Raw genomic sequence first — 25,298 nt, forward strand, 5'->3', positions numbered from 1 at the left:
AACGTTTTTACCCATCTTTTTATTAATGATCCAAAGTTAAATATTTCTAATGCTTTTTTCTATAAAGGACCAAGATTCCACTTAGTCAGTTTCCCAGATGTTGGAAGCTAGTGCTACAAGGCAGCTAACTCTGTTTGGATTTGTTACTTTGAAGTCATATTCTGGGGGACTGAGTTTTGATCCCATTGTAACTCCTTGCTTTCTAAACTTCATCTTGGAAGGCTGGCTACTATGGGCTGAACCATGGAATTCCTTAGCTCCAGTAATTTTGAGAATGCGGTCCAAATTTCGTTCATGAATACCTCCACCTAAAAAGAAAGAAAATGTTTCAATATGCTTCAAGTTGCTTTTTTAATATTACATGTCACTACATTGTTTAAATCAGCAATGGTTTTGTGTTGGATGTGATTGTGATGACAAGAGTTTAGAATAACCATACTACCACCATATAGAGTATTTCTACAGCTTTTGATATACCACTCATTAAAGATTGGTTGGAGTGGCAATGGCATAGACCATGGGAGGCCACACATTAGGAATGTAAATATCTCTATGATTAATTATTCTATCAGTAGAGAACCTGAAAATTCTGTCGACATCCAACAAATACTTATTGGAGACATTTGTGAATTATTGCTTATCATGAAATAAAAAAATATTTTGTTGTTGATGACTGAGAAACCATTGGTTTGGATCCCATACGCGATAAATATCGGATATGGGTTGAACTAATATTAATGTGTGCACGTGTATGTATGCAGATATTTATCGTATTTAACAAGATTTAAATATTTATAAAGCATTATACGGATAAATACATTCAGGATTCTTGTAAGTATACCTTTTCACCCAGTTATTTAAAATTTTGTTCGGTATTTGGAATAAAATTAAATGATACATATGAAATTTGAGCTACGGTACTATAAAACATGAATTAGGCCTGTAGGAACGATAAGGGAATTGGGTGGGGTGGGGTGGGGGGGGGGGGAGAAACAATCTGAAGCAAGATTATTTAGCCTAAGAAACATGTAAGTTTTATTTATAACAGATTAGACTATGGCTACCAACTCAGGATAGTCTCTTTATTATAAACTCATGAGGGTTTATTATGCGCAGTCATAATGTACTTCATTTGAATGTTGGAAGCAAACATATTAAGTACCATGCCTCAGATGACGGACAATCAACAAAAGTAAACAGGCCAAGCCTTAATTTAAGCTGAAATAATGTGAATGAAAAAGAAGAAATACATGTAGGGCCTAATAAATAAATATTTTAAAAACTTTGTAAATACCAGATATTTCATATGATGTTGCATATGACTAATATAAATTATGTTGAAATGTAAATAAAGAAAGAATCAAACAAACAAAGAAAATAAATTGAATAATAAACAAATAAATAAATAAATACATGTAAATAAAAAAACTAATTTTAACCTTCGTAAATACCAGATATTTTAAATGAAGTTATATGTGACTGATATAAGTGATAGCGAAAAGTAAATAAAATAAATAAAATAAGATGGATAAATAAATAAAATAAGTAAATAACAATTTGTGGATAGACATGTAGCATTGATTAGTAGTTGTACAACTGTCTTTTTTTAATGAAACGATAAGGGGGAAATAGAGCTGTGATAAAGGTCTCTGTTGGTGTTTTGGGGGGCAAGATAAATACTGAAACATGTGGAGAATTAAACATCACTGGAAATTCATGGGAATATTTAAATATAATTCTAATTGTTAAAAGTAGCAAACACATTCCACTTAAGTTAATTTTATTGTATGAATCTTTTAATTTTGTTTTGTTAAAACCCTTGACAGGAGGCTCCAGAGACTTTGTCTAAGTTGATGTTTCACTGCTTTTCGTCTTAAACCATTCCGATGTAAACTTTATAGACCGTTTTCCGCAGCCATTTTACAAACTGATACGAAATATGTACGTTAGTCGCTAGAGATTCACAGCTCTTACGAAGCTACTCACAACAACTGTTAATCATGCCCCCCAAGTTGTATACAGCCTAGATTCAGTCTAATCCGGCAAGGGACCCTACTCTTCGAGCACATGCGCAATGGAATTGTGAAAGAGGTCTATTAAAGTGCTGTGCCAGACCATACACTAAAATTTCAAATTCCATAATTAAATGCTTTCTTAATTCATTGCAATAATATTTTACACCGATATGTAAATCAATAATTACGAAAATGCCCCATAAAAGTATTAAAACATCACTCCCGTAGAACACTGCCGGAAACGACCGAGTAAAATTCTTGGTAAAAACATTTGCCTGTAAATAGCCGTGACGTCACGAAGGGAACGCGCTTCACTGAAACCTACCACGAGATGACTTCCAGCGCAAGCGAAAGTGGGACCGACAGCGACTGCCAAGCTCATTGATCATGCGATTCTTCTTTCGATGATGAATAGTGTAGTAATGACGACTGGACTAATATTTGTGCAAGACAACAAATAATGCCTTATCAGTTTGAACCTGGAACATCTTACGACGAACCACCGGCCTGACAGATGATGATGAAAAAGGTCGTGAAGACAACTTACCACTAATTTACAACTTTTATTCTTGTTTTGTTCTTTAGCTTTTCGTGCGAATTATTTTGCTACACTGTATATTCTAATACTTGTGATGTAGTAGAAAAGACAATAAATAACTCTTGAATTCTACGAGTCAAGTGGACCCGATATCGGTCATTTCAAGAAATAAACAAAAATGACTTTTAGTCCGTCCCATCCCTCTATGAAGATGGGTTTTTTTGTGAATAATTTCAGTTTAGTTTGACGTAAAAAAAAGAGAGTAAAAGTGTTTTGGAAATAACAAAACAATACTATTATTTTTTGTGTGCAGTTGTGAAAACAGTCTGCTCAGAAATAAATAACTTATTTTAATTTAAAAAAATAAACAAAAACGACTTTTAGTCCGTCCCATCCATCTATGAAGATGTTTTTTTGTGTGAATAATTTCAGTTTAGTTTGACGTAAAAAAAAAAAGTAAGTGTTTTGGAAATAACAAAACAATACTATTTTTTTGTGTGCAGTTGTGAAAACAGTCTGCTCAGAAATAAATAACTTATAGCACATTCCATAGTATGAAAAAAGGTTTTCTCTGTGGGAAGGTATAGTAAAATTAATTTAATGTATTTTCTTCTTTTTAAAAAAAAAAAAAACCCTACATTTTTGTAGGATGGGACGGACTAGGCTATAGATACTTACTTGTCTGTACTTTATTGTTTTAATGTTCACGAACTGTAAAGAAAAATCTCACAAATGAACGAGATGCAAACGACAACAAATCGGATCTCGATGATTGCACGAACTGTGCATGAGAAAACAAACTGACCAGAGTTGAAAGCATAACGCAATTTGGGACATTGACGATATGCACCCCAAGGTCGTTTCGGTGTAGATGGCGTCGGCTTGTTGTCATTTGTTTTGTGTCGCAGAAAAATTGTTGGTACGGTATCTTTTTTTAAAAGCCATAACACATGGTATTCCCATATCTCGCTTAAGCCGACAAGCCAGTTAGGATGAATCGCAACAACGGTCTCCGGCATTTTCTTCCTGTCCAGTATTTCCACGTTGTTTTAATCAAATTCACACACAGCTTTCTCACAGCAACATTACTAGGAAATGTGTGAAGACTAAATTTATCGGTTTTGTATTGCTACAGCCGCCACCAACACGCCGTTTAACCATAATAAACACAAAAGAAGCAATGAACAATGGCGCGGACTATCGAAAGGAGTTCCCTTCATGACGTCACGGATCAAATCTTACGGAAATTCCCGAAACGAATTCAGCTGGTTCTGTTTTTCAGGGGACTATTTTTAAATGGAAAATATACCGGTATATAATTTTTTTACATTTTTTTTTATAATTTTCTAATCATATTAAATAATATCTTGATTGATATAGCTCAATACATCATACATCTGGAACAGCACTTTAAAGATATTTTTACATGTCTGTTTTCACTGTTATGAAATTAAGGACATTAAAACAAGTAAGTACTTTTAAAACAACCTTCCCCAACCCTCTGTTCTAAAATGAGATTAACAGAAAATGAAACCCTCACCCTTAAAGACCATCAAAATGATCTTATATTATGTCCGATACAAATAAACCTTTAAAGAAATGCTTAAGCAAGGCTTTTGGACTGGTATGCATATTAAACGATATATAATGCACATTACTGCTTAATATCAACAAGTATATATTATTATATTTAATTAATAAAATGGTTAAATGTGACGGCTATTAGATATAACAGGCACAGCCATTTTGTTCCATTTCAGTCAATACATCCTCTGGCGAGCTGGTGGTTACATAATACTTCACGCGTAACGTCAGGAATGAGTCTTAGAACTAGAGAAACAAATCTACCTGGTTTTTACGGAATGATAAAATAGTCATGCATTGCAATGTTCTGTAATAATATACATCCCGGTAAGCCAACAATAAGCAAAATAAACCACTATTGTCAAAATGGCTACACAACAAGTCGAAATATATACATCATGTTTTGTCCATGCATTAACCTACACACTGAAATGATACACGGAGTGTTTTCTTATTTAATTGGTCTATGCTGTTAGTTGCCTCTACCTGTGATTCCTGATTGGCAGGTGTGTATATTGAGTGGTAACCAAATGAGCCACTTAATTGATGCTGTCTAGACACAAAAATACATACCGGTATTATGTAAGATTACCTGTCGCCCCTAAAATAAAAATGGACATGGTCTATTACTGTAAATAGTTCTGTAAAACTATTGATTAAATAGACTTTCCCATCTAAAACCACACAACTGACCAATTACTTAGTCCCAAAGAAAAGAAAATTATCACTTGGGTATCGCGGGTTGTCGTTTTTGCTCCAACGTAGCATACCAATAGGTCTATTAGTGTACATTTTCCTTTGGATTATTTAACAGAGAAAAACACTATAACCCCATTTCGTTCCATTAATGGAACTTGAAATATATTTAGTTAAATAGTTTATTATATTATCACGTAATTTATGTTGTTTTACAAGTCAGGTTAATCAAAGAGAAGCCCCTTGTCGAAAATTACTACTTTTGTTTACACTGTGCATACAGGATTTGGTCAGTCCTGAGCTGACGTCACTTTGCCCCATGCTAGCTGTACCGGACGCCTCGAAAAGAAAAGAAAATGGCTGCCTCCAGTTAGCAGGAATAATCACGTTTTTTTATTAACACTAAAATTACGCGTTTTTCATTTGTTAAAATGTCAGTATGTGTTGGTGGTCCGGGTATGCATCATTCCAACACATGACGCTCATGTTTTAGTTTACTCTCCCTTTAAGGATTGTCTGTTATTTCTTCTTCATTCATCCGACTACGAAAAAAACAAATCTTCCGCAAACTGTGTGAATCAGCAGAGACGTTCTCACATAAGTTTGCGGACAATTCTTCCTACCCAGATGAATAGAATTGACAAACCTTATAATTAATACAAACTTGCATTGTTACGGCTAAACTAATGGGATAAAGTTAAATTGTAATCAATTTAATATAATGGAAATTTAATTATACATTTGTGCACTTGCTATTATTCTGTCAAAGGCAAAAAAACATACCTGGCATAACAACAATTCTGTCAGCAGCCTGTTAATAGAATATACAACAAATATATTACAAATGAATAAACAGCAGAAATTTAGTTGAAATAAGTAAAGTTCAAACTCTATTGAGTTTTAAAATTTCATAACATTAAGTGCTATTATCACCCATCTTGCAAACTAATTTTGAACATTCCAAATCCCAATACACTGATTTAGAAGTAATTAAATTTCCAATTTTATATTTTAATAATTTTATGTGTGTAATTTTATGTCAATTCAAGTCAAAACTCAAACATTTTAACTTGGGACTCAATTCAAATTTAGTAGCCCAATGGTAAAGCACTTGTTTGGGGTCGATCCCTGTCAGTGGGCCCATTGGGCTATTTCTTGCTCCAGCCAATGCACCACGACTGGTACATCAAAGGCTGTGGTATGTGCTATCCTGTCTATGGGATGGTGCATATAAAAGTTCCCTTGCTGCTAATAAAAAAAGTAGCCCATGAAGTGGTGACAGCGGTTTTCCTCCCTCAATATCTGTGTGGTTCTTAAAAATATGTCTGACGCTAATTAACCATAAATAAAATGTGTTGAGTGCGTCGTTAAATAAACCATTTCCTTCTTTTCAAATTCAATTTCAGAGATTAAAAAACTCTGGGTACCACCTACAAACTGCTAATATTGCTTTTTATTTTGATGAAACTTTCTTTAGCAGGTAATAAGTGGATTAATTACTGTGGTGAGCATGATTAACTTTATGTTCATGCAAAAATTAATAACTAGTTACTATCATATGTCATAACCCAATCTGAAGTGATGAGCAGAAATTTAATTATAAACTGATGTCCACAATCAATATTTTATTCCACAAAATGAATATAACAGCATATTTAGGTGATTAAGAATTTTACACTGATACCATTTCCACCATCTCCTTTATGACAGGTGCTCCTTCAAGGGCAGATGACTCTCCTCCAGTGGTCAAGACTCGTTCAAAGCCCATGTCTATTATTGTTTGTAGTGATTTATGAATATCGCTGGTCATATCTATTGCTGTCAAATAATAAAAATAGAAATCTATAATTAATTTTTATTGTGCATTTATTGTCTTAATTTTCAATCATATTTTCTAAAATAACTGCTTTTATGGTTATTTACAATGCAAGTATTCCATTTAGCCATTGTTCTAAACTATCAAATGGTAAAATTAAACTGCATTTTGCCGTTATTCTAAAACTATAACTGTAGTTAACATGTATGTCTGCAATCTTTAAAATGGGTATTTTTTTCCATAAAAATGGTTATATCATGGTTGGTAATTTTCTTAAGCAAATTACAGCTATAAAAAATTATGAATTACATACATACAAAATTTATTATAAAAACACTTAAAGGAAACATGTCACGTAAACCATATTTGGCACCAACCATGTACAATTAATTATAAATTGAATCACCTAAAAAAAAAAAATTATACAAAATTAATTACTTAAACTATCTCCATAAAAGAACCCCAGATACGAGCTCTTAGCGGAAATTGCCGATCTTTAATGAGCAGGGCAATCACGAGGTCCGTGACGTCAGAGACACGTCCCTTGATCTGAAGCCTTACACTTAAAAGCATTAGTCCGTACCACTCATAAAGAATCTAAGTCTTGCACAGCTTACCAAAACAATGAGTGTTCGTTCGCAAAACGTTTTGCCGTATCAATATGAGCTGTTAGTAAATGAAGAAAGACACACATTTACTTACAACAGTGATACTGAAGAAAAAACGGATAGCGAGTCGGAGGGTGGAGAAACTGATGGTGCCAGAAAGATTACGGTCGACCAATTTACAGCCCGGAGCCCGAAAGTAACCGTGGAGACAAAACCAAAACTCGGATGCTAATGCCCGAGGTGTATACTGTTTCATATTTAGCATAAAGATACACCTCGATATGATGTATTTAAATATGTAAAAAATATAAATGTAGGACAAACATTTTTTTTTTTATTTTTTTTTTTAGAAAATATCGCATTTTTTATGTTCGGCTGTACATAATGAAATCTGTATGCACAGTGTAAACAAACGCTCTAATTTACGACAAGGCGCTTCACTTTCATTAACCTGACTTGTAAAACAACATAAATGACTTGAGAGTATAATCAACTTTTAAACTAAATATATTTCTATTTGCATCAATAGAACGAAATGGGGTTATAGTATTTTTCTCTCATAAAAAAAGTAGCATATTATTAGGCCTATTGGTAGGGTGCGTTAGAGTAAAAACGACCACTCACGATACCCAAGTGATAATTTTCTTTTCTTTGATACTACGTAATTGGTCAGTTTTGTAATTTTAGATGGGAAAGTCTACTTAATCAAGGATTTTACAGCATTATTTACAGTAATGAAGCAGGGCGGCTGATAATGTCCATTAACATTGTACTATAGTCGCGACAGGTTACGCCACAATACCCTGTGATCTTTAAAAAACTGGCACGTATTTTGTACGTATGTCTAGACCGTGGTAATCACTTGCCTGGTCGATACCCTGCAATATACACCTGCCAATCAGGAATCACATGTGCAGGCCATGGAAAGAAAGGACCAATTAACTAAAACAACACTCCGATTCTCAAGTCAGCCCGTGGATGAAACATAATAGTTATTTCGACACCGACAGTAGTGGTTTATTTTGTATTGAACTTCGTGTTGCTTTGGGGCTTCGGGCGATGAGGAACGTTTTTGTGACGTATTCCGCCCGAAGATTAAAAACATTATTTAAAATTATTATTGTTTTCTACACGTTTTTTAAAAACATATTTAAATACATCGTACTGAGATGTATCCTCATGCCAAATCCCATGTTTGTATATGCCATATTTAATTACTTATTGACATTTCCTTCTTCGGACGGTGAATCCAGATTTTGTTATGTAGGCCTACAGCCCTAACATGAAAAATCTTTTTTTTTCAAAAAAATAAATAAATAAAAAATTCTACATTTTTGTTTTAACATATATAAATACATCATGCTGAGATGTATCTTTGTGCCAAATATGTACAATGTACACCTCGGCATTCGCAAACGAGTACTGTTTTTGTCTCTGGGTAACGTTCGGGCTCCGGGCTGTAAATAGGCTGACACCAAAGTACTATGCGGTGTTGGTGTCCAATCTTTTCTTTTGCGATAAAATACACGCGTCTTTCTTCGGATACAATCCTTTGGAAAACCATAAAAAGACAATCCCGATCGTTTAAACTGTTTATTTTTACACCCAAAGGCCGCGCAGTACGGCACTGTTGGACTGAAAAGATCGTAAGCCCCTTACTCCATATATAAACAGTTAACAACAATGGAAGAGTACAGCGGCTCTGACGTCACTTCCCTTTTTTTCCGAACGCTCACGAAGAAATATGCATAAATCGTACTTTGATACTGATTAGCGTAATTTCTTCATTTTAAGTTAACTACACATATTTTATTGTTATAAAGTTATTTGTATATTATTTTTATATAATTTTTCTTTTAAAATGAGCTATAATATGGTCTCGTGTCATGTTTCCTTTAAGCTAATATATTTTTTTAAAGAAACAACACCAAAATCCAACTTACCCCTGTGAAAGGTAGCTGGAAGTGGACGGACCACACCTGAAAGAATATATGATTTAAAAAAAAAAATCAAGTTGCCAAGTTGGAATGTGAGCCAATTTAAATATAAATACCAGAATTATTTCATATTCATAATAATTAACCTTCAAACATAGATCGATCTATGCAAAAAAAAAATCCAAGCACTCTTTTCTCCCCCCCCCCCCCCGACTATGTACATAGGGGAGCTAACTGTACACTGCCAGCTTACGGTTGCTATGGAAACCAACACATCTAAAGTGTTTGATTTTTAAAAAAAAGAAACTTTAGTCCTCTAGGAATAAAATGACACTGACCATTTCCTCATGAAATAAAACATTTATGTCCAGTAGATTCAGCAAACTAAAAAAGCAGGGAATATCATTTCTTGGTTAGTGAATTTTCATATTTACTGTCCCAGTGACAAGTTATTTAAATTTTTTTTTACTAAAAATGAACATTCTAGAACCCCTGCTTTCTGATTGTATAGTGTCATATTTCTTAATGAGCCAGTTATTCATGTGTTAATTATACCTACTTAACAGGGCCGATGTTGTATCTGCATTTACTGATCCATCACTGAAACATAAATAAAGCCAATTACTTCATTTTTAAATTATGTAATATTATCTTCTATAACAGTGGCACATACACTTTACGTAATGGTCAAGGAAGAAAGTAAATGTTTTAGTTAACGACACACTCAACACATTTTAATTACGGTTATATGGCGTCGGACATATGGTTAAGGACCACACAGATATAGAGAGACGAAACCTTTGATATACCAGTCGTGGTGCACTGGCTGGAGTGAGAAATAGCCAAATGGGCGCACTGACGGGGATCGATCCCAAACCAACTGTGGATCAAGCGAGTGCTTTACCACTGGGCTACGTCCCGCCCCGCGTAATGGTCAAATAGTATATTTCAAGATGACTGCTATAGCAGATTTTTTAATTTCTGAGTTAATGCCTCAAAAACAGAAAGAAAAAACCCAGACAAAATGTGATAAACATGTGATAAAGTACATTAAATTTTGTATCAACAATACTTGCTCACTTAAGACAAAGAATGGGCCATACATTTGATAAACTACATTTGTATCAAACAATACTTGCTCACTCAAGACACCAAATACAAAGCCATCAGCTCCTGCTTTTTTCAGGGAAACAATGTCTTCTTTCATTATCTGTAACTCTGTGTCACTGTAGCAGAAGTCACCCCCGCGAGGTCGGATCATCACAAACACCGGGATTGTCACATACCGCTTGATGACCAACAACATACCTGGAAATCATTTTTAAAATAATAACAAGAATTCTGAGAGTACTGCTATAGCAATTCATGTCAACTACTGGGCCAAACAAATTTTCATTCAAGGACCATAACTGTAAAAAAAAAAAAGTAAATCACCATCTAAGTCAAACTTGATCTGTAACAGTATATGATAAAGCTATATACAAACTTTCAACTGAATATTTTGAGGCATTACAAAAAGAACAAAAAAGTCTGTAAAACTATATGTGAGACAGAAAGACATATATACATACTGTATATATACAGACAGAATGTCAGAGATAAAACCTATAGGACTTCCTCTCTTGTTGTAGGGGAACTACTAAAAGAAAAAAGTACCATGTATACATAAAAGCACATACTATAGTTAAATATCTCGGTAACCAGTTATGAAACACCCATTGTAAACAATTTAATTCAAAATTGATCCTATAATAATTTATTTTCGGTCCGAAGCTCAGCCACTTGCTTTGCTAGATACTAAGAATGGGATAGGTGTGCCTGAACCATGTTTGGATAGAGGCGAGTTAATAAAAATTACTCGACTCAACTCAAATGACTTAAAAGGTTGGATCACTCTGCATTTACCCTACTAAATGACGACAAAATATTTCCCCAAAATACATACATTTAATTTTAACCAGACATACATACAGAAACGATTTAATTATCCCCTGCGCCAGTGCGTTAATATCTATGTATGTAACAGTCATACATACATACAATATATAGATATTCATACATCAATACATACATACATACATGTATTCTTGTCATATCTCACTTAAATATCAATACACTGGGAGATGACTAAATAGAGCCTTAAATCTGGGGGAAAACCTGTTGTTCACCTTTAATTAATGTATCTTTAAAATGTTTGTAAAACAGATTGTGGTAGTGATTATTAGATGAAGAAAAATGTTGAACAACCATATATCATTTATACTAACTAGTATGTTAAAATTTTGTGATAGAACTTTTTTTTATATTAAAGAAATGCTTGTGCAAGACTTTTGGACTGGTATGCATATTCAACAATAGTGGTAGAAATGTGGTAGTGATTATTAGATGAAGAAAAATGTTGAACAACCATATATCATTTATACTAACTAGTATGTTAAAATTTTGTGATAGAACTTTTTTTTATATTAAAGAAATGCTTGTGCAAGACTTTTGGACTGGTATGCATATTCAACAATATATAATGCACATTTTTGCTTAATATCAACAAGTATAATGTTATATTTAATTAATAAAATTATTAAATGTGATGGCTATTATATATATACAGGCGTAGCCATTTTGTACCATCCCAGTGAATACGCCCTCTGGCGAGCTGGTGGTTATGTAGTACCTAACGTATCACATCAGGAATTAGTCTTGGAATGTTCTGTAATAATTTTCATCCCTGTAAGCCAGCAATTAGTATATATTATTTTTGAATACAAAATAAACCACCACTGTCAGTGTCGAAATAACTGTATTATGTTTTGTCCATACATTAACCCACGTACCGAAATGATAATTGGAGTGTTTTCTTAGTTAATTGGTCTTTTCTTTCTGTTGGCTGTATCTGTGGTTCCTGATTGGAAGGTGTATATTTGGAAGGTCACCAGTCAAGGTGTCTAGACACAAAAAATACATGTCTGTTTTAAGATCACAGGGTATTGTGGGACAACCGGCCACCCCATAAATGGTAATGGACATTATGAGCCATCCTACTTTATTACTGTAAATAATTCTGTAAAACCTTTCATTAAGTAGACTTTCCCATTTAAAATCACAAAACTGACCTAAAGACAAGAAAATTATCACTTGGGCATTGTGAGTGGTTGTTTTTGCTCCAAAGTACCCTACCAATAGGCCTAATAATATGCATTTTTTCTTTGGATTTTTTTAAGAGAGAAAAATACTATAACCCCATCTTATTATATTATCAAGTCATTTATGTTGTTTTACAAGTCAGGGTGATGAAAGCGAAGCACCATGTAAATGACTGCATACAGCAGTTGGTCGGAGCTGAAGTCACTTCGTCCCAAGCTAGAATTCCGGACACAACAAAAACAAAAGAAAATGGCTGACCCCAGTTAGCAGGAATAATCATGTTTTTTTATTAACTCTAAAATTACACATTTTTTATTTCTTAAAGTGTCAGTATGTGTTGGTGGTTCGGTTAGGCATCTTTTCAGCACATAAGGCTAATGTTTGAGTTCACTATATCACTTTAAATAACAGTTTTCTTACCAATACTTGGAGTTGTTCCTCCTTCCAAAAGGTTGCTACACAACTCGAGTCTTTTGGCACCTGTAACATATTTTAAAAAAAATTCTTTAATTTTAAAACATCAATAAAAAGTTGGATTGAAACAGTATACATACATGTATAAAAATTCAGTGTCTAGTAAAGTAATGCAAAATGGCTATCTACCAGACACTTTTGAGCTGCAAAGGGGATGTAGACAAGGAGACCCTCTCTCACCTTATATTTTTATAATACACAGGTATGTGCTGAAATTTTCAGTATTTTGGTAAGAAACAACAAAGATATTAAAGGCATTAACATTGATGATACAGAATATTTAATATCAAAATATGCCGACGATACTACTTTTAATGGATCTTCCGAGTCCCTAAACATACAATGACAGTACTTGATTATTAATATTTTGCTGAAATTTCTGGCCTGAAAATAAACTACACTAAGTCTAAAGCCATTTCGATATGAAGCAAGAAGCAATCAAAAGATGTCTACCACCATGCACGTTAGAAGTTAGAATGGGGTGTGAACGAATTTAATCTGCTTGGCATTAACTTTATATAAAATTATAGAATCAAATTTTGACTCTAAAATTAAACAAATACAGACTCTGTTAAAGATTTGGTCCTTTAGAAAACTTACTACCTTAGGAAGAGTTACCATTCTCAAAACTTTAATGCTCAAAATTACTTATTTACTAATATCATTACCAAACCCACCAAAATTATAGAACAAATAAATAAAATGTTTTTTAAATTTATTTGGCAAAATAAACCAGACAAAATTAAACAAGCTGTATTAAAACAAGATTACAAACATAGCGGTATAAAAATGTCAAATATACAGCATGTTATGACTTTTTAAAAATCATTGTGGATAAAAAAACTTTTTCTAAACAATAAAAAATGGGTAAATTTATTTAAATCTACCACCAATCTTAATTACTACTAAAGATATTATAATTCATGAATACTATTTTAGTACATTAAAAACAAAAATACGCAAAATTGCTTAAATGGAAAGACATAATTATCTAGTTGGGTGTTAAATACAGCAAAACCAAAACCTTGAAAATACTGAAGATGTACTGGGATTGAAGATTTGGTACAATACTAAAATATTGAAACATAATAAACCATTTCTGTACAGCAATTATATAAAGAAAGGTGTTGTTTTCATAAATGATTTATTTGATAATGAAGAAAATATTTTAGATTTTGCAACTTTTAAAAACATATATCATCTAAAGACAGTTTTTAAATTACGCATCTCTAGTTTATGCAGTAAACTCATTCTTATCCTCATTAAACAATATTAACAGTACAACATTTATTCTTAGTAAAAGACCTTTTGTCATTTAAAATGAAACTAATGCTAAATGAGAATACTATACAATATTTGAATAATAATCATGTAATACCATAGGCACAAACAAAATTTGCATCTAAGGGTTTAACATTTGATTGTTATATGTGGAAAATATTTTATGCTATACCCTTTAAAGGTACCTGTACAAAAAATACTACCTTGCAATGGTTTCATTATTGATTGCTCCATAGAATCCTAGCAACTAATACCGTTCTGAATATGATTAATTATGTAGATTCAAATAAATGTAGTTTTTGTAAAAAAATTCTTGAAACCTTTCAACATTTGTTTTATGATTGTAATAAAGAAATGGAGAAATGGATGTTTAACAAAACTGGAGTCAGACTTTCACTTAACCTTTAGACTACTGGATTAATTTTTAACAAAAACCACGTTGAGTGGGTACAAGTTTATAATTTTTACTCACATATATTCACTTAAATGTTTCATAAATACATGAAATAAAGTTCATATATGAATCGGTAAGTATTATTTTCGTGTCTTTTTTTGTAATTTTTATTATTTTAGATCGGCTAATGGTGATTAAAATTTGGCAAAAAATCGAAAAAGTTGCGTTTACTTACGGGCATTTGTGGCCAGCTGTCCAGTATTTATGTCCATTATTCCCGATAACAGTGGTTTTCTGACCAGAATTTTTTTTAAAACCCGAACTACGATTCATATTGCAATATTTGGTAATTTTCGTTGTTGGTAAAACGATCAAATTTATTATCAAATTAGCTGTTACAATCAGCTATCGATCCCTGAAAATTACCGCGACGTGCCGCCATTGTTGTCAAGCGAAAATACTTGCCGAAAACCACTTTTTGAACTCAAAATTTCAAGGTATTTTCAATTGAAAAAATCAAAACAAAAACCACCATTTTGAAAAAAACTCTTTTTTCTTTAATTATATTTCCGTTTCCGGTGAGTGTCGTGTGCAAAACGGCGGGAAATATGAATTGGGGAATGCACTGTATACAGTGTACAGTATATCGACTGACGTGACGTCGGGCGAGATATCTCGCCTGCAGTAGTCAGAAGGTTAATAAACATACAGTTATGTTTGGTATGATGAATAGGGAGCTAAGCGATGTAGTTAATTGGATTTTAATCAATATAAAATATTACATTTATAGTTTGAAAATACTTAAGAGTCGTCATATTAATTTTATAAAAAACATATTGCAAAATAAATTTCAAATAGAAAGATATATTTATTTTAAATATTGTGAACATGACAAATTTAATGAATGCTGGGGAATGTGTTTAACCGTTTCAGTATTACTGTATACTATATAGCAACTTCAAGAACTTGTGTGTAGTTTTTATACAGAGTTCGACAAATCCGCTAGCCCGCTATTTATTATTCATTGGATGCTTGTTACAGAATAAATTAAACATGAATGAACATACTTTGAACTAGTTCACCAAGGTAAACATCTACGGTCCGTTTTTTAACATTTTGACATTTATTGGACCCGATGTTTACAACTTGAACAGCAAAAACAAGCGTGCAGTTTCCGCTCAGATTTCAGGCGGAATCGATACAACCATGGAATTAATTATTTCGTGGCGAAATATGAGATGTACCAATAAATATAAACACTTACTGTATAAAGAAAACTGCCCGAGTCACGTTTTACGCATAAATAGACAGTTTGTCCCAACAGTAATCCTGCATTAATCCAATTTTCAGTTACGAACAAAATCTCGAATATTCCCGCCGGCCATTGTGAGCATATTTAAAATGTGATTGAAAACTGTTGGCGGAATCGGATTATTTGTATTATTATTCGTATCGGGTTCACGAGTTTATTCCACGATATTTAATGGCATATCACGTTTAATAATAATACATAAATAAACTTAATTAATGAATAATATTTTTTTTAAATCAATTAATTGATAATAAATTAATAATAACAATTAAATAATATAATACAAAATTAATTAATTAATACTTAATAAATAATAATATAATAATAAATTACTGAATAATGTTAGTAATTATAATAAATAAATAACATAATAAATAAATTATTGATTGAATAATAATGATAATAAATAAATTAATTAATTAATTTTATTATTAACTAAATAAAATGTTGTTTTTTTCATTTATAAATGTTTCCGTTACACACACACACACACACACACACACACACACACAAAACAGAAGGGGGTGGGGGAGACAGACATAGAGGGATGAAACGGGGTGGCAAGATATCACGCATTTGTTTGTTAGAACATGTTTAGTAATTAATGCATAACTCTGACTTGATGACAACTGCTGCTTGTGGTGACTGCCTTGTACCTGTCTGCACATTGGCTAAACCGATGTGTACTCTGATTTCTACTTAACCGTTTGAACATTAAATGTGCCTTGCAACCATATGAATATGTTTAGTAATTAATGACAACTGCTGCTTGTAATGACTGCCTTGTACCTGTCTGCACACTGGTGTGCACTTGACAATAGCATGCAAGTAGTGGGATGGATGTGTATCATTCCTGTTCTTTTGTTGGTACCAGGATTACTTCAGGTAAGTTTACTGTTAACATGTTCATGCATTTATGTTAATTTCTAAATGTTATGGTTAACATTTGAGACTTAATGCTTGATAATTATGTAGTTGAACATACTTTTTCAGTACTTTATTTAAGTACATTGCTGTGGAGATTTGTAATGTAACTACATACAACTTATAGTACAAGTTTTGAAAGTAGTTACATGAATATGTTTCAAGGAATAAATTACATGGAGCTGACAATCATTACATGTTAGATTTACATGTATAAATTGTTTTCAACTGCCAGTTTAACTTTCAAATTGTCTGTTTCCCCATTCTTTGTGTGTCTAGATTTATATATATATATATATATATATTATATATATATATATATATATATATATATATATATATATATATAATTTTTTTTTTTTTTTTTTTTTTTTTTAACTGAATAAAACCCCTAAAATAACTAATGACCAGTAATTATAGCTAAAAAAAAGAAATGAAATTAAAACCAAAAAGAAGAGAAAAAAAAGGAGAAAAACCTTTGAAACACATGTAAGCAATGGCCTGTAATAATAATATTTAAAAACAATTACTAAAGGAAATAATAATTTTGGAAAAAGTAAATAAATGAAGGCCTTAAAATAAGTAATGACCTGTACTAACAATCATTATTTTTTTAATAATAATAAAAAAGAATAATACACCCCAAAACTTTAATGTGATAACATTATTAACAATGCATATAATGCAACCCACACAAAGCACATATGTAGAAACAAAAATAACAAAATCAATAAATTTAATAATCAATTCCATTCAGTTCCGCAATATTTCTTTTTACTGGGTGTACGTAAAATGCTTGATACGAATAATTCTCGTTCCGCAAAATTTTCATTCCGCATTTTCGATGTGCCAGGATAAAAATAGCTTTCAAATGTTTAAATGTGTCATCTTCAAACATCTAATCCTGGAAAGGTTACCAAAGGTATTGTACTTAATATTTTTGTCTAAAATTTATTAAAATATGTTGTTGTACGTGTTGAGGCTCTTAAATAAAGCACATATGCCTGATTTTATTAAATCGTGATTGCAAATGGAAAATTCGATCCAATGGATAAACGTTACGGCACAGCAATAAACATCACAATAATAAATATCGTGCCGGAGACGTTTATCTTGATGAACTAACTTTGAACATACGGGTGACACGAAAATAGGTGACTGTCGGTGACGTACAAACTGCGGTTGACACGCAAATAGTTGACTGATGGTGACATAAATAAGAAGCATGTATACAAAACAAGTGTCAAAATACACATTTAAGAGAAATATCAAAATATATCTGCATATCCATACATCCCCATACGAGTTCACCGTTATTTTTTACATACGAGTTCGTTTTCCATACGAGTTCACCGCATCCCGATATAGGCTATATTGATTACTAATTATTACTAATGGGAATTAATTTAACGTTTGGCCGTTCTGACCATTTCTTTTGGCAGTTTTGACTTTTTTCTTTGGCCGTTTTGACTTACATGTTCAGGGCCGTTTCATAATCATGGGGCGGTTTTGACCGCATACCGTTTTTTTAAATCATTTTTTAATTTTGTTTAATATTCACAAATTAAGGGGAATAAAGATATTTGGTAATACAGGGTTTACAATTGCTTTGTATGAAGTAAAATTGTTTGACACGTACAGATTAAATTTTGATTTAAAGTTTAAACTGCTTACGTTTACGGTTTAGCCCCATCTTTAGGGACGAGTTAATTTTGTTTGTGTGCAAGTCACCGTTGGCAAGTGGAAATTGAGTTACTTGCCCCACTATCTAGCATATAATAATGTTTGGTTGCTAAATGAAATCGAAATATCTGCATGTAATAACTCAATCAATACCTCCGTTTTCGGCAGAGGTCGCCGATTCGACTGAATCGATGCAAACTTCCATTGATAACTAAGTGTTCTAAATAGTATTTAAGAGCACGTGTTTCTGTTTGCGGAAGTTGATAATTCCCCGTCAAATGGACATGCGCATTGCAACCTTGAGGAAATCCCCACCAATAGTTAGTTGGAACGTGACTTGCGAGTACTTCTAACACACCTGACTTTATTTGTTTGTGTAGACTGTCACTGTATATTAACAATGTTGTCAACCTTAGGAATTCTCCGATCGTCGATGTTTCGAAGCAATATGACTGTTGGGCGTTCATTCCAGCAAGTTGCACGGATGTTTGGGCAGGTAGGCTAAATCTTTGTAAAATGATTTCTTCAGTTAAAGTTGCATTATCACCGTTGTTTTGTTATTTGCAAATTCCGTTTGGGAAGGACTTTCTTGTGGCACTGTCACTAACCCTAACCCCAACTCTATTAAGTATTTATAATGTTCTTTATAGGTGACAGTACCAAAGGAAAGTCCTACCGTATGCAAAGGAAAGCTCATTCTGATTAAAATTAGCTCTACTGGTCTCACCAGACTGTAGATCTAACAGCATTGCATGGACTCCCATGTCCAGGTGACATTTCATCTATAAATAACAATTTAAATATTGACCAATTAAACTTCGCCTTTTATAACGTTATTCGGAAGCATACAAATTCTAAAAATATCGGTTGAGACTATTTATGCAATAGCTTGAATAGGCAAATGTGTTGGTTTATTTCAACATTGAAAAAACAGGGGGAAAAGTGCAGTAATAAACTGGATTGTATACTAGTATAAACAGATTTTATGGCTGTACCATCACATTGTATTTTTCGTCTTGAAACAAATTTTATATTGAAATTAGTTTCCGGCATACTTCGTAATTCACCCGAATCATTTCGTATACCTTCGGCAAAATTCCAAATGTTTTCAAATTCTTTTCAAATCATTGGCATGATTTTGCACGTAAGGTTTTGATTGGTCGAATGAAAGGTCAACTGGACATGCTGTTAGATCCACATGTAATAGTGGAGCTAAATTTAATTAGATTGAAGGAAAGCCCTAGCTTTTATGTCTGTAGTAAACATTTTAAAAGTGTGCATAAATGTAACACACACACACACACACACACACACACACACCCAGCCCCGTGTCCAAAATGATTTGCATGTCTGGTGATTCCACACGGTAGATGTGGCCTGGTGACCCCGCTATTTATAGACCACCCGTGACCTCACTTTGTAGCTTATAAACACTACACCTTACATGTTTTCCCAGGATTATTTTAGCACTTTTTGTTTCGTCTTGTTAAAAATCTTTCTGTGAAAATTAACGATCACACATGGCATATCTCGTGATCGGTTTCGGAATCGTTTTCTTGAGTTTGACATTACTGCAGATGCATGTTCATTGACATGCATGCCTAAGATCCCCACATGGATTTTTTCTTTCTCGGATAGCCTGTGCACACACGTGGATCTTAGTTCATTAAATTTTTTTTAACTTGTGACAGTTGTAAACTTGACTGACTGTCAGTTAAGGGACCATTCAAATATTACGAATTGCTTAGGGGATGGGGGGTGTAAGTTCAAGGGGTGGGGGGTGTATTGAACAGCGTTACGTAACAATTTTGTTTTCTCTTACTAGTCTTAGCCATGCCATGACAACAATCTATAATGTAGGTTTTTAGAGGTAACCGTAAACCCAGAACAATTATTAATCAAGCTAAAATGCTTTAATACACCAGCATTTTAATTTAAATGGCGCAAGTGAAAACCTACATTTTTTGTTTCCATCATACAGCAATACGTCACTTTAATGACGTCATCGTAGTACATATGGGTATAAATAAACGTTGCTTTGTCTGTGTGTTGGGGTGGGGGGGGGGGGTATCTCCTAGCATTGCATAATATTTTGGGGAGTGTATGATCTAGCATTACGGGGCATTACCGGGGGAGGGGGGAGGGATGTGGGTGTCTAATTTTGACAAAAATAGCGTTACGTAATATTTGAACGGCCCTAAGGTGTTAAAACTTTGGTTTTATTAGCATTTTTTTCTGTTTTTTTCTTTTTAGTTTAAACAAAAATAACCGAAAAAAGAGTTATACCGTTTTAATATTATAATTTTTAACATGCTGGAAAGGTGTTTTTTAGTCTGCATGGCTTTGACATTCTTAATATCAATAAGGCTGACACTTATTCGCATTTACATACACAAAAACATGTGAATTATTTTTTGAAATTATGATATAATTATTGATAATTCTAATAATCTTTAATTGCATCCGTAACAATAAATATGTTGACATTTGATTTCCATCAGGGTATTAACCATTGAAAAAGGAATTGAACTTTAATTCGGTAAAAAGACCGACAAGACAACTTCCTAAGCATACTTAAGCAAAGTATCAAGTGTGCCGATACGCTGGACACGGCTGTACCCCAAAACAACATATTATTAATGTAATTAAAAAATTATCAAGTAATCACCAAACTACCTTGGGTATACTAAACTATTGAAAATCAACCCCCATCGAAAATCATCCTAATTGTAATTTTACTCAAATGCATTTTTTTAAAACAAAAGCTGCATAAGCACAATCTTTGATTATAGTCGTATTTTGTTTTTAAAAAAGACACTCAATCAACCAGTTATGGATAAAGCTAGGTGGAAATGCTTAGTTCGTTCTTTTCCAGGGGGCTAGTGAAAGATTTTCTATTTGTGCACCTCTGTAACATCAAGGTTTGGTTTGACAAAAAACATATTGGGATTGGTTAACAGGCTTAGCAGCATTATCAGTAAGTAATATATGTACTATTAGTATACTCTAGATACAAAAAAATAGGGATGCAGATGATTCGTCCTCTGGACGTTTCGTCCACAGACGATTCGTCCACTAAAAATTCGTCCACTGTTGAACTCAGACGATTCGTCCACAACTAAAAATTGTTCTTGGACAATTCGTCCACTATAATTTTTATAGTTCATTTAGAACTTGGCTGGAACTTGGTAGCGGAATGGAAATAATATCATTGTTTATTGGTTGGTTACTTCGAATGACATCACGTTATGGCTTTTTGACATAAATGACGACATTTTAGTTTAGTTACTAGCTTTGTTTTCTAAATAGTATGTCAGAAATATAGGTTTTATTGAAGAGCAATTTGAATAACAACATATCAACAAAGTACTATAATGGACACAGACAGACAGTTGATAGTGCCACTAAAATTTAGTTTGTTTCATATACTATAGTAGTTTACCACAAAACGAAAATAACTGACAATTTCAATGGCTAAGAAATATCGTTTTAGATTTATTTGTCTAAATGTTGTAATCGAGTGGACGAATTGTCCGAGGTGGGTGGACGAATTGTACGGTGGACGAATCGTCTGTGGACGAAACGTCCAGGGGACGAACCGTCTAGGGGACGAACCGTCTGGAAAGCAAAAAATACATATTATCAAAGTTTGGTTGAGCCTGGCTGGTGGAACTTAAAATATTTTAAAAAAAATTCTCAGTCAGCAGCCAGGCTGCCATCTTGAATTTTGAATAATTAGCCTGAAAAATAACAATACTTGGTCAGGGCCATGAGAGAATAATTTAGAATAAATTTGGTTGAAATCGCTTGACAACTGTCAATCAAAGGCCAGAGTGGCCATCTAGGATTTTTTAATCAATCCCCAAAATAACAACTCTTGTTAAGTGTCATGAGAGGATCATTTGGACAGAGTTTGAATGAAACCTGGCTGGTGGAACTTAAAGGGAGAGTAAACAAAAACATAAGCCTTATGTGTTGAAAAGATGCATACCCGGGCCACCAACACATACGGACACTTTATCAAATGAAAACCCCATAACTTAGTGTTAATAACAATTTTTTTTATTATTCCTTCTAACTGGGGGGCAGCCATTTTTTTTTTTCCGAGGCGTCGGCTACTCTAGCTTGGGGCTAAGTGACGTCAGCTCCTGACCAACTCCTGTATGCACAGTGTAAACAAAAGCAGTAATTTACGACAAGCCTAGGCTTGCTGCAAATCGAAAAGAGTAGCCCATGAAGTGGCGACAGTGGGTTTCCTCTCTCAATATCTGTGTGATCCGTAACTATATGTCTGACATCATATAACCATAAATAAAATGTGTTGAGTGCGTCGTTAAATAAAACATTTCTTTCTTTTTCTCTTTGATCAACCTGACTTGTAAAACAACATAAATGACCTGATAATATAATAAACTATTTAACTAAATATATTTCAAGTTGCATTAATAGGATGGAATGGGGTTATAGTATTTTTCTCTGTTAAATATTCCAAAGGAAAAATGTACACTATTAGGTCTATTGGTATGTTATGTTGGAGCAAAAACAGCAACCCACGATACCCAAGTGATAATTTTCTTTTCTTTGGGACAACATAATTGGTCAGTTCTGTGATTTTTAGATGGGGAAAGTCTACTTAATCAATAGTTTTACAGAACTATTTACAGTAATAAACCATATCCATTCCCATTTTAAGTGCGACAGGTAATATTACACAATACCGGTATGTATTTTTGTGTTTAGACAGCGTCAATTAATTGGCCCGTCTGGTTACCAACACATACACACCTGCCAATCAGGAATCATAGGTAGAGGCAACTAACAGATCTAGTAGACCAGTTAAATAAGAAAACATTTTAATATGTAGGTTAATGCATGGACAAACTATGGTATAACTATTTCGACTTGTTTTGTAGCCACTTTGACAATGTGGTTTATTTTGTATTGAAAAATAATATATATACTGAACCGCAAAAGAAACACGAGATTTTTAAATGTCATTTCTATATGGTAAATTATAACAATTTATTTCGGGGATGTAACTGTCAATATTACAAGACATGCTGGTTTATGACTGAGACCCAAATTGCAGGTACCCTTTCAACTTTCCATGAAACGACACGCCAAAACGCACCTGTCTCGAAGGCCGTGGGTGGCAGTCGCAAACAATTGTCATGAAAACCGAAATGCACGTGCATCTCGTGGAGGTTATGGGTATAAAAACCAACTTGAACCACATTCCTGGCATTCGTAATTTGCACGCATCAGGTATGACCCGATTGTCAGCAGCGCAGAGAGAACAAGCTATCGGCCGATTGCAAGCCGGGCAGCGTGCCCTGGTTGTTGCTAACGCTTACAATGTCCATGTCAGCACCATCCATCGTCTACAGCAGCGGTACATCAACACCAACAGCACTGCAGACAGTCACCGCAGCGGGCGCCCCCGGGTGACCACGCCCAGGCAGGACCGCTACATCAACCGGCAACACCTCCATGATCGCTTCAGAACGGCCATCATGACAGCTCGCGCGACCATTGGCACTGGACAGCGACCCATCAGTGACGACACGGTACGACGTCAACTGGCCGCCAACAACCTGTTTTGCCGACGTCCCGCTCGAGGACCTGTCCTCACCGCCCGCCACCGTCAGACACGATTACAGTGGGCTACACAGCACCAACATTGGCGGCATCAACAATGGAGGTTGATAGTCTTCTCTCACGAGAGCCGGTACTGCGTTTCCAACTCGGATGGCAGAGTGAGGGTGTGGCGTAGGAGGGCTGAACGCTACAGAGACGCATGTGTCCTGGAGAGAGACCCGTGGGGTGGCCAAAGCATCATGGTTTGGGGTGCTATAGGCCTGAATCAGAGAATTGGGCCCCATTTGTTCCAAAATGTTGGTGCAGGCAGAGGGAATGGCATCACAGCGCAGCACTACGTTGACCAGATTCTAACACCTCACATAGTGCCCTTCTTCACGCATCACCATAACCACGTGTTCCAGCAGGATAATGCTCGCCCCTACACGGCCAGGATCACCATGGACTTCCTGCGTCAGCACAACATCAGAACCATGCCGTGGCCGGCTCTCAGCCCTGATTTGAACCCGATTGAACACCTGTGGGATGAAATCCAGAGACGGCTTAACCAGGTGGTCCCACGGCCGACAACTCGTGTGCAACTGGAGACAGCTTTCCTGAGGGTGTGGGCACAGGTGCCAATGGCTTTTGTGAACCGCCTCGTGCACTCCATGTACCGACGGTGTATGGCCGTTTTGAACACCCAGGGAGGACATACACGGTATTGAACATGTCACACCCTATAATCTCGATGTGCTGGATCCCCCCACTACCTGAACACAGGCAAACGACCCAGAGACTGTGGTCAAAGTGCATCCAATAAATTGACTATCAGATTTTTCAAAATTTATCTTTGATATTAATAAATTGAAACATATTTTCTCAGCCACACATGTGTCGCGTTTCTTTTGCGGTTCAGTATACTTATTGCTGGCTTACTGGGATGTATATTATTACAGAACATTGCAATGCATGACTATTTTATTATCCTGCAAAAAACAGATTTGTTTCTCTAGTTCTAAGACTCATATATTCCTGATGTTACGTGTTAAGTATTACGTAACCACCAGCTCACTGGAATGGAACAAAATGGCTGCACCCGTTATATATAATAGCTGTCACATTTAACTGTTTTATTAATTAAATGTAATAATATACTTTTTAATATTAAGCAACAATGTGCATTATATTTCATTAAATATGCATACCAGTCCAAAAGCCTTGCTTAATTAATTAAACATTCCTTTAAGAACTAAAAATGGTCTCAGTCAATCAGAGGCCAGGGTGGCCATCTTGGATTTTGAATCAACCAACTTCC

The 25,298-nt window shown here is 34.3% G+C and overlaps 2 protein-coding genes across 5 annotated transcripts in view; one reads left to right on the forward strand and one right to left on the reverse strand.

The window, feature by feature from the left end:
• Positions 1-18,772, reverse strand: LOC121383113 (copper homeostasis protein cutC homolog). 4 transcript variants are annotated; one of them, XM_041512905.1, is made up of 9 exons: positions 15,552-15,576; positions 12,756-12,815; positions 10,766-10,830; positions 10,334-10,502; positions 9,754-9,794; positions 9,201-9,236; positions 6,518-6,651; positions 5,617-5,644; positions 1-308 (listed from the first exon to the last, which is right to left on the reverse strand). In XM_041512905.1, exons 4-9 carry the CDS (start codon positions 10,498-10,500, stop codon positions 82-84), a joined length of 633 nt encoding a protein of 210 aa, XP_041368839.1. In that variant the 5' UTR covers positions 10,501-10,502; positions 10,766-10,830; positions 12,756-12,815; positions 15,552-15,576; the 3' UTR covers positions 1-81. The 4 variants fall into 4 exon arrangements, with proteins under 4 accessions (XP_041368839.1, XP_041368836.1, XP_041368838.1 ...); XM_041512902.1 differs by lacking the exons at positions 10,766-10,830; positions 15,552-15,576 and adding an exon at positions 18,557-18,772; XM_041512904.1 differs by lacking the exons at positions 10,766-10,830; positions 15,552-15,576 and adding an exon at positions 15,749-15,800.
• LOC121383112 (cytochrome c oxidase assembly protein COX15 homolog) overlaps positions 18,710-25,298 on the forward strand; it is a 25,518-nt gene continuing 18,929 nt past the window's right edge. The window contains exon 1 of the mRNA XM_041512901.1: positions 18,710-18,899. Within this exon, the coding sequence (XP_041368835.1) occupies positions 18,804-18,899 (96 nt within the window). The 5' untranslated portion in view covers positions 18,710-18,803. The remainder of the gene's footprint in view (positions 18,900-25,298) is intronic.

Source organism: Gigantopelta aegis, chromosome 10 (assembly GCF_016097555.1).
Source record: "Gigantopelta aegis isolate Gae_Host chromosome 10, Gae_host_genome, whole genome shotgun sequence".
In the NCBI taxonomy this organism is placed as follows: Eukaryota; Metazoa; Mollusca; class Gastropoda; order Neomphalida; family Peltospiridae; genus Gigantopelta; species Gigantopelta aegis.